This window comes from Scyliorhinus torazame, chromosome 13 (assembly GCF_047496885.1).
Source record: "Scyliorhinus torazame isolate Kashiwa2021f chromosome 13, sScyTor2.1, whole genome shotgun sequence".
NCBI classification, from domain to species: Eukaryota; Metazoa; Chordata; class Chondrichthyes; order Carcharhiniformes; family Scyliorhinidae; genus Scyliorhinus; species Scyliorhinus torazame.
The window spans coordinates 121245028-121255935 of record NC_092719.1 but is presented as its reverse complement, the minus strand read 5'-3'; the positions used below and the strand labels follow the sequence as shown (position 1 = coordinate 121255935).

Genomic DNA, 10908 nt, shown 5'->3' with positions numbered 1-10908 from the left:
TTTGTGTTTGAATTCCCCACAACATTCCATAACTTTCTCCCCGATACATCTTATTCCGTCTTCCTCTATCTGCTTCTTCCTCTCTCCCTAATGTCCCTCTTTCCTTTTCCCATTTCCATCTAAACTATTCCCACTCCTTCCCTCCTGGTATCATTGCCCCTCTCCCTCATGTCCCCCTCTCTCTCCTGTCTTTCAGTCCCTTGTTTCCTTCCCTCTTCTATTCATCTCCTGTTCCATCCAGTCCCCTTCTCTCTCTCGTCGCCCTCTCTCCCTCCTGCGTCTCGCTCTCTCCCTCCTGCGTCTCGCTCCCTCCTGCCTCTCATGTTATTCCCTAAGTCTGAATAAAGATTGTAGACCTCCAGTTAACACAAATACTTTATACAGTGGGTTTGTTCTGTTTCCAGAACTTAACTAGATATAATACAGTCAAGAGGTATGACCAGTGAAGCTAAGGTAAACTGCCTATGCTGAGCTGACTCTGTCTGCTGCTGCTCACTAGCCTTGTGCTTCTGAAAGAGGCGGATCCTCCCTTTATACCCGTCTCTGATGCTGCCCTCTAGTGATGCTGTGGCAGTTACATCGGTCTGTAGTCCCTGGTGTATGTGCAGATGTATGTAGAGATGTACAGATCACGACACCTCTCTCTCCCCCTTCCTCTCCTTCACTCCCGCCCTCCTCTCCCTCCCCAGTTTCTCCTTCTCACCTCTTCTCTTTCCCCTTCCCTTTCTTCCATGCTCCAGCTTCTCCTCCCTTCCCTCATCTCCATCCCTTTCTCCCCCACGCTCACCCCCCATTTTCTTCCACTCCTCCCTCTCCCCCTCTCCTAGATCGCCCCCAGATCCGCCTCCCACCCCTCTCCAGATATCACCTTCACCTTTCCCCCTCCCCTCTCCCATTCCCCTACCATCCCCCCATACTCTTCCCCCTCCTCTCCCCCCCCCCTCTTCTCCTCCCCTCTTCCCCTACCCCCTCTCCTCCCTTTTCCTACCTCCCCTAGTCCCCTCCCCCCCCCTGCCCCCTAGGTTCTCTCCATCCCATCTCTACCCCCCTCCCTTCACCACCTTTCGCCACCCCCTCTCTTCCCTCCTCGCTCCTCCTCCTCTCAAGCGCGGAACGGGTCAATATTGCGGGCGAGACTTGCTGTGGTGGGTAGCTCCCCCTGTGGTGAAGCAATCGGCCAGCCTGGTCCCCTCCCCGCAATCTGCTGCTATAAATATTTGGGAACTGGGAGCTCAGCAGGTCAGTCCGCTGAAGCTGCTGCTTTTCTTGCAGTTATCAACAAGCGAGAACAAACCCACAACAAAAAACAAACCCCGTCAACGAAAAGGAAAATAAACTCACTCACACGCTTGGATGTGAAGATGTGGGCAATTTCTGATGGCAGACTTGCTGGAAATCGCAAACTCTCAAATTATTGGCTGTGAGGAGACAAGTTTCAAGACTTTGCCCTGTTCGTGCAAACACCAAGGTTACTGCAAACAGGTAACTATTAAAAACGTCCTCAATATACAAATATATATATATATACCTAACGATCTCTGAGATAGGAGTGCTTCATTATATTTAAAATGCTAACGTGTCTGATGACTTTACAAGGGTGGTTTAAGGCAATGAATGTTGTGTCTGTAACCTGCAGCATTCTGATCAGAAATCGATACAAACGCCAATAAGATTGGGTTAAAAGTTCAATTTCAACTCTATAAACAGTAGCATTAAATAACCACCGGGTAGAACCATTCGCCCCGCGACCCGTGTGTGCAAGGGCACTCGTTAAGTTTCGAAATTTGCTATGGGGCGATTGCGTCGCCTGGTTTTATTCCAGGAGTAATTTGAAAAGGGGCAAAGTTCAGGGAATTTGGGTGGGCGGGGGGTAATGAGGTTAATTCTAACAGATTAGATGATCTGTCTGGTTCTTTGATTGACCTGGTCTGTTGTTGTTATGTCTTTCCCCCACACCCCACACGCCTTTTGTTTGTTTTTTTTAGCCCCACCGGGACACGTGTTGGCTGAAACTGACCTCCATGAAATCGACTCAGGCCGGAGTGTGACAGGGGAGTGGACAAACCTTCTTGGGAGGTGGACTGTGTGCCTGGCGAGGTGAGGAAGAAGAGCGTGGAGGAAAGCGGTCAATTTGGGAAACGTTTTCGTTTCGTTTTGGTTTTGGAGAGAGTATAGCCCCAGCGGAAACTGGACACAGAGAGAGGAACAAAGTGAAGGATGAAGTAGAAACCGAGAGAGGTCCGTGCAGAGATGGGAGGTGGTGGCAAGGAAGCACAAGTGGTCCTGATGGGTATGGGTCGGCAGTGCAAGCAGCTGGGGGAGCCCTGGTTGCACAATGTGTCGGCCAGCGCCTGGCTGGACAACTCCAGCATGTACTGCAACGGCTCGGGCCAGCCCCGGGTGAGGAACGAGCTGGTGGCCAAGCTGGAGGTGACCGTTCTGGCCGTCATCCTGATCCTGGCGCTGAGCGGCAACCTGGCTGTGCTGCTGGCCATCCACACCAACCGGCACAAGCCCTCCAGGATGTACTACTTCGTCAAGCACCTGAGCATCGCCGACCTGGTGGTGGCCGTCTTCCAGGTCCTGCCGCAGCTCATCTGGGAGATCACGTTCCGCTTCTACGCGCCGGACCTGCTGTGCCGGGCGGTCAAGTACCTGCAGGTGGTGGGCATGTTCGCCTCCACCTACCTGCTCATCGTCATGTCCATCGACCGCTGCCTCACCATATGCCAGCCCCTCAAGTCCCTCCACCAGCGCTCCAACCGAGCCTACGTGCTGTGCTCCTGGGTGGTCAGCCTGCTCTTCAGCCTGCCGCAGCTCTTCATCTTCTCCCTCAAGCAGATGGGGCCCGGCGCTTACGACTGCTGGGGGCACTTCATCCAGCCCTGGGGGGCCAGGGCGTACGTCACCTGGTTCACCCTGTCCGTCTACGTGGTGCCCGTGCTGCTGCTGCTCCTCTGCTACTCGCTCATCACCCTCAAGATCTGGCGCAACGTCAAGCTGAAGACCCAGCGGGAGGCCGGGGCGTCCCGCGGCGGGGCCATGCTGTCCCGGGTCAGCAGCATCAAGATCATCTCCCGGGCCAAGATCAGGACGGTCAAGATGACCTTCGTCATCGTCCTGGCTTACATCGTGTGCTGGACGCCCTTCTTCGTGGTGCAGATGTGGAGTGTGTGGGACGACCAGGCTCCCGAGGAAAGTAAGTGTTTTTGATGTTCCAGCAGCTCCACTCGCTCAGGCCAACTTGCTTATTCCAGCTCAGCCCTTTGCTACACTCAGAGTAAATGCACCTGCCATATGTCTAACTCCGATGTTGGGTCAGGCGAACGAAAGCTTTGTCAAAGAGAGGGGTTTTAAGGAGACAACACATGAAGAGACAATACAATAAGGGGTCAAATACTTAAGGGTATGCAGGAGCAGAGGGACCTGGGTGTGTCTGTGTGACAAGATCGGTGAAGGTGGGACGACAGGTGGAGAGGGCAGTTAATAAAGTTTCTAAAATTCTGGGCTTCATTAATAGGGCATAGAGTGCAAGTGGAAGGAGGTTATGCTGAACTGATACAAGACTGGACTTCAGCTGGAGTATTGTGTACAGTTCTGGGCATCACACAACAGGAAGAATGTGAACACATTGGAGAGAGTTTGGAAGAGGTTCACAAGAATGGTCTTGTGACTCAGGTCCCTCTGCTCCTGCATAAACTAAAGATGCATGGCATTGAGGGTAAAGTGGTAGCATGGGTAGAGGATTGGTTAACTAACAGAAAGCAGAGAGTGGGGATAAATGGGTGTTTCTCTGGTTGGCAACCTGTAACTAGTGGGGTCCATCAAGGATCAGTGTTGGACCCGCAGTTGTTCACAATTTACATAGATGACTTGGAGTTGGGGGACCAAGTGCAATGTGGCAAAGTTTGCAGACGACACTAAGGTGAGTGGTAAAGCAAAAAGTGCAGAGGATACCGGAAGTCTACAGAAGGATTTGGATAGGTTAGGTGAATGGGCTAGGGTCTGGCAGATGGAATTCAATGTTGCCAAGTGTGAGGCTATCCATTTTGGGAGGAATAACAGCAGAATGGATTATTATTTAAATGGTAAGATGTTAAAACATGCTGCTGTGCAGAGGGACCTGGGTGTGCTGGTGCACGAGTCGCAAAAAGTTGGTGTGCAGGTGCAATAGGTGATTAAGAAGGCTAATTGAGTTTTGTCTTTCATTGCTAGAGGGATGGAGTTCAAGACTAGAGAGGTTATGCTGCAATTGTATAAGGTGTTGGTGAGGCCACATCTGGAGTATTGTGTTCAGTTTTGGTCTCCTTACCTGAGAAAGGACATATTGGCACTGGAGGGAGTGCAGAGGAGATTCACTAGGTTGATCCCAGAGTTGAGGGGATTAGATTATGATGAGAGGTTGAGTAGACTGGGACTGTACTCATTGGAGTTTAGAAGGATGTGGGGGGATCTTATTGAAACATATAAAATTATGAAGGGAATAGATAGGATAGATGCGGGCAGGTTGTTTCCACTGGTCGGGAAAAGCAGAGCTAGGGGGCATAGCCTCAAAATAAGGGGAAGTAGATTTAGGACGGAGTTTAGGAGGAAGTTCTTCACCCAAAGGGTTGTGGATATCTGGAATTCCTTGCCCAGTGAAGCAGTTGAGGCTCCTTCTTTAAACGTTTTTAAGAAAAAGATAGATACCTTTCTAAAGAATAAAGGGATTCGGGGATATGGTGTGCGGGCCGGAGAGCGGAGCCGAGTCCACAAAGATCAGCCATAATCTCATTGAATGGCGGAGCAGGCTCGAGGGGCCAGATGGCCTACTCCTGCTCCTAGTTCTTATGTGATAAACTTCAGTCATGATGATAGATTGGAGAGGTTGGGACTATTCTCCTTGGAGAGAAAAAGATTAAGAGGAGGTTTGATAGCGATGTTCAAAATCATGAGAGTAGACGGGGAGAAACTGTTCCCCCTGTTAAAGGATGAAGATCGAGGGGGCACAGGTTTGAAGTGATTTTCAAAAGAAGCAACTGAGATGTGAGAATTGTTTTTCACACGAGTGGTTCAGTGCAGGAACGCACCACCTGGAGCAGGTTTAATCGAGGCAAGATGTTTATTTGAATATAAACAAAGTGCAGGAGTGCGGGGAAAAGGCTGGGAAATGGCCCAAGTCATGATGCTCATTTAGAGAGCTGATTCTGACACAATGGGCCAAATGGCCCCCGGCACCATAACAAGTGTGTGTTTTAATAGAGGAGAGTTGAGAGACAGAGAAGTGTAGGGAAGACATTCCAGAGCTGAAGGCCTGGGAACCTATGGTGGAGTAATAATGATTTTGGGGGGGGGGGGGGGGGGAAGAGTAGGTGAGAACTTGGAAGGATGTGGGGCTGGAGGAGATTACAGAGGTAGGGAGGGGTGAGGCCATGGAAGGATTTGAAAACAAGGATGAGAATTCTAAAATCAAAATATTGCATACACCGGAGTAAATATAGGTCCGTGATAGCAGAACGCACCTTACTGTGAGTTAGGACGCAGGCAGTAGAGTTACTCTAGGTTACACAGGATAGAATGTGCGAGAGCAGCCAGGCTGTCAAATGTACAGACAACAAAACTATGAATGAGAGTTTCAACAGCAAGTGAGCAGTGAGAGGAGCAAAGTTAGGCACTGTTACTGAGGTGGAGATTGCCGTTCTTAGAGATGAACGAATATGGGGATGGCAGATCATTTCAGACTCAGTGTGTCACCAAGATTGTGAACAGACTAGGGTTAATCTCAGACTGTGACTATGTAGAGGAATGGAGTGTGTAGTCAGGAAACAGGGATAGGGGGTGGAGTGTGTACCAGGAAACAGGGATAGGGGGATGGAGTGTGAGGGAGAGGGATGGAGTGTGTAGCGAGGGAATGGAGGGAAAGGGATGGAGTTTGTAGCCAGGGAATGGAGGTAGAGGGATGAAGTGTGTAACCAGGGAAAGGAAGGAGAGAGATGGAGTGTGCAACCAGAGAAAGGAGGGAGAGAGATGGAGTGTGCAACCAGAGAAAGGAGGAAGAGGGATGGAGTGGGTAGACAGGGAATGGAGTTTGTAGCAAAAACAATGGCTTCAGCCTTCCTAATATTTAAGTGGAGTAAATGTTTGCGTATCCAATACTGGATGAGAAGTCTGATAATTTAATAACTGTGGAGAAGTCGAGAGGGATGCTGGTGAGATAGAGCTGATGTCATTGAGGTGAAAACCAATACTGTGCTTTTGGTGGTGTTACTCAGGAGTAGCAGGTAGATGTGGAATTTAAGGGGGATAAGGATTGATTCTCAGGGGACACCAGAGGAATCATTGGATGAGCAAGAAAAGAAAGCATTCCAAATGTTACTCTGGCTTTGAGAACCTTAAATAGGTGTACAATATACTTTTTCCAGTTATGCCAATAGTGATGGGTTATATTTACAGTTGTGATAATAAAAGGCTTATGTTGGTGATATTGCCTATTAAAACTGCAGTCTTATCAGATTGACAGGTTTATCTCAATTGTAGTGGTAGTGCTATATTGATGGCCTTGAATTCATTATTCTTGCACATGTGTCTGAGCTCTAATGACAAGTATAATAGATTCGATCAATAGACTGATTGTGATTAAATTGGGCTGGATTTACTGGTGTTTCTGCCAGTCTCAGGTTCTGGAGGCTGAAGAACCACTTTTAGGACCATTGAGTTAAATGTCAGTCGGGCATTTGACGGGGCTTCTCCCGGGATCAAGGACTCTGGGGCAGAGGACCCGCCCAATGAGAGGCTGCCAGTTATTCTGTACTCCGCAACACCACCAGGGAAGCAGTGGCTGCTGTTGGTACTGAACCTACCCAAGGCGTTGGGTCGAGGAGGATCCCAGGGACAGGTGAAGGATGGCAGAAGAGGTGCCCTGGGATGGGGGTCATGGTGTAGGAGGGGTTAGCAGTAAAAACAGTGACTTTCAGCTGGTCCCCCTTCTCGGTGCTGGATCCCGTGACCAGGCACTGAGTGCCTTTGAATGATAGACCTCCTCCCCCAAATCGCGCAGCAAACATGCCAGGGTTTGCTTGTTGAGCTCCCCTGTCTGCCATTGGGCTAATTCCAGGCATGTGGTGTGATGAGGTCCATAAATGGGCACTAATTGCAGGGTAGGTTCAAGGTGCCAGATGGCCTACTCCTGTTCCTAGTTCTTATGTTCTTATTAAGGGCTTAATTTGGCTGCAGGGTGAATAGACCTTAGAAGGGCCATCCCACCATGGACTTAATCTGGGTGGAGACTGGAATGTGATGAGGTCCCAACCTACTATCCTCCTGCTCAGTTACATGCCTCCACCAACCAGCTTGCCATGGGGAAGGGTATTAGTGCCACCCATTTATTACAAACTGGCATAGGGAGAAGCAGATTAGGGGGGTAACATGTGGCTGAAGGAATAGTTTAGGAAAAGCAATTTAATTTCATGGGACACTGGTAGCAATTTTGGGACAGGAAGCATTTGTACATATGAACATATGAATTTGGACCAGGAGTAGGCCATTTGGCCCCTTGAACCTACCCTGCCATTCAATAAGATCATACCTGATCCGATTGTAACTCTGACCCCACATTCCTGCCTACCCCCGATGACCTTTGATTCCCTTGTTCATCAAAATCTATCTACTTCTGTCGTAAAAATATTGACCTTTTTCTGCCATTCCCTCGGGCAGAGAGTTCCAAAGATTCACGACCCTCTGAGAGAAATAATTTCTTCTCAACTCCTTATTTTTATACTGTGCTGCCTAGTTCTAGTCTCTCCCACAAAAGGGAGATATCCTTTCACCCTGCCAGGTCCCCTCAGGGTTTTGTGTTTCAATAAGATCGCCTCTGATCTTCCAAATTCCAATGGATACCAGCCTAGGCTGTCCAACCTTTCCTCATAAATTAAACCCCCATCCCAGATTTCAATCAATCTGTTTAAATCTGGCATAACTGAGCAAGCCTGGAAGCAGAGTCCGAATAAGAAGGATAAATAGGGCGGTCCTAAGGATTTTAACTAGTTAGTGGAGGGAGGGGGCAGGCGCTCAGGTAGAAGAGATGGTCATGTTCCAAAGCAAATGAAAGGGAAGAGAGTACAGTCACAGTCAGAAATTGTGCCAAAGGTGCACTACAGGTAAAGGGGAAAAAAATGGTAGAGATGTAAAATTATTAAACCAGGAGGGAGAAATAAAAAAACATAATAAAGTGTTAAGATAGTCATTTAGGAGTACAGAACTTGATTATTGCTGAAAAAAAGAAGCATGCTATCAAAATGTTGTCTTTCTCCGAGCGAGTGTAAATCAACCACATTGCAAACTTGACTGGTAATCTTAATTTGGTTGTTAGTCTAATACTCAGCACACTTGGGATTGTTCAGCAAGTGCCTTCCAGTCATATATTCATACGCAGGGACCTGTCCTCTGCAGGCGAAAAGAATAAGTCCAGGCATCTGCACCTTTCTTGAATTAAACAAAAGCATGGGGGACAGTAGTTCCCTGGTGCATTCTCCACAGCAACACTTCTTATAATAATAATATTTTATTGTCACAAGTAGGCTTACATTAACACTGCAATTAAGTTACTGTGAGAAGGCCCGAGTCGCCACATTCCAGCGCTTGTTTGGGTACACGGAGGGAGAATTCAGACTGTCCAAAATATCTAACCGTGCGTCTTTCAGGACTTGTGGGAGGAAACCGGAGCACCAGGAGGAAAGCCACACAGACACTGGGAGAACGTGCCGACTCCGCACAGACAGTGACCCAAGCCTGGAATCGAACCTGGGACCCTGGCGCTGTGAAGCAACAATGCTACCCACTGTGCTACCGTGCTGCCCTACCAATCAGAGTTGGCTTGTCAACCAGTTTGTGCCCTTTTCTCATGCATTATAACTCGTTGCTCCCTTTGAAATTTGGCATTCTTGCATCTGTGCTGATGAGTGCAAGTTGAAAACCTTGATTGTCATAAAAAAAACACTAATGTCCCCATTGGGGAATAAATCTGCCATCCTTCCCCGAGCGTACATGACATGTTCAGCAATGTGCTTAACTATCCTCTGAAATGGCCACACAAGCCACTCCGTTCTCGAGCAATTATGGACGGACAACAAATGCTGACCCACATCCCATAAAAGAATATATTTTTTAAAAGCTTAGAGCTCATTCCTCTTGGCAGATAAGCAGCCATGGACAACTAAAGAGGTAAGAAACAAAATAAAACTAAAAGAAAAAGCAAATCAAAAGCCCCCAAAAAATCACAGATCCTCATGAATAGGAAAGATACAAAGAACAGCAAATGGTGACAAACCAAATAGGAAGGGCCACAAAACAGGAGAATGTAAACACAAATACAATGAGTGTCAGAATCAATGCTGTTTGGTAAGGAACGAGAGGGTGTTCAGGAGCAATGTGGGCCCTTAAACACTGATCGTGGTGATATTGTCATTCTGACAGATATATATTGGCTTTACTGAGAGTTGCAGTAGCTATATTACACTAAGAGCCTGATATTAGTAACCTTATTGCAAATGGGCATAGGCAGAATGGTGGCCCAGGTTCAATTCCGGCCTTGGGTGTCTGTCTTTGTGGAGTTTGTACTTCCTCCCTGTGTCTGTATGGGTTTCCTCCGGGTGCTCCGGTTTCCTCCCACAGTCCTCGGGTGTGCAAGTTAGGTGGGGTTATGGGGGTGGGATGGGGAAAGGTTATGCTGGAACTGTATAAAATGTTGGTTAGGCCACAGCTAGAATATTGTGAGCAGTTGTGGAATCCATATTATAGGAAGGGTGTGATAGCACAGGAAAGGGTGCAGTGGAGAATTACCAGGATGTTGCCTGGGCTGGAGAGTTTTCGTTGTGAAGAGAGATTGGATAGACTTGGATTGTTTTTCTTGGAGCAGAGGAGACTGAGGGGGGGCATGATTGAGAAGTATAACATTCTGAGGGGCATAGATAAGAGTAGACTTGAAGAAACCTTTCCCCTTGGTGGAGGGAGCAATGACCAGGAGGCATAGATTTAAGGTAAGGGGCAGGAGGTTTTGAGGGGATGTGAGGAAAAAACCTTTTACCTAAGGGTGGTGGGAATCTGGGACTCACTGCCTGAAAGGGTGGTGGAGGCAGAGACCCTCATAACATTTAAGAAGTATTTAGATGTGTACTTTCGATCCCAAGGCATACAAGGCCAAGAACTGGAAAATGGGATAAGAATGGTTAGGTGGTTGTTTTTGACTGACGCAGACATGTTGGGCCGAAGGGCCTTTTCTGTGCTGTCTGATTCTGTGACCAATGACTCCATGGTTCTCTGAATGATGGAACACGTTCAAGGGGCTAGATATCCTACCCCTATTCCTGTGTTGCTATATTACTTTGTTCCAAATTGTCATCAGTTTTCTTTCGATGTTGAAAATGGTCTTTTATTATGCGTGTCGACCTTTTAACATGTCTGTGGAGCCCATTGCAGACCTGCATGTGGGAAAGGACAAATTGTTTGATTTTGTTGTGTCTTCCTTGCTTGTGTTTTATCGTTAGTTGCTTCTATTCTTTGCTGTTTGAAGGAACCATTGCCGCTCCTTGAGATCCCCCCCCCCCCTCAGATGATTCATACCTGTGATTTTCTCTCCCAGTCCAGGAATACTTGAATCTTAATTTCAGTCCACCCCGCAGGCAATGTCCAAGATTTAAGTTGCGCGTGCATAACAGTCTGAGGCATTTGGCCATTAGTCGTAGGTACCTCATGGTAGTAATTTAATCCAGCCTGTCGCAACGTGAAACATGACGGCTGGGCCCAGCAGAGGGAAAACCTCCTGCGATTAACCTAGAGACCGAGAGGGGCCGATACAAGGTGTGGGGGAAGGCGTGTGTGGGGGAGGGGAGGGGGGGGGCAGTGGCTGGGCTTTACATTAGTTACCCAGAAGTT

At 48.1% G+C, this 10908-nt stretch overlaps 1 protein-coding gene across 1 annotated transcript in view; it reads left to right on the top strand.

Moving 5' to 3' along the window:
• Nucleotides 1-1252: 1252 nt before the first annotated feature.
• Nucleotides 1253-10908, top strand: part of LOC140388263 (mesotocin receptor-like) — a 47696-nt gene continuing 38040 nt past the window's right edge. Inside the window, exons 1-2 of the mRNA XM_072472122.1 lie at nt 1253-1482; nt 1986-3199. Of these exons, the coding sequence (XP_072328223.1) occupies nt 2251-3199 (949 nt within the window). The 5' untranslated portion in view covers nt 1253-1482; nt 1986-2250. The remainder of the gene's footprint in view (nt 1483-1985; nt 3200-10908) is intronic.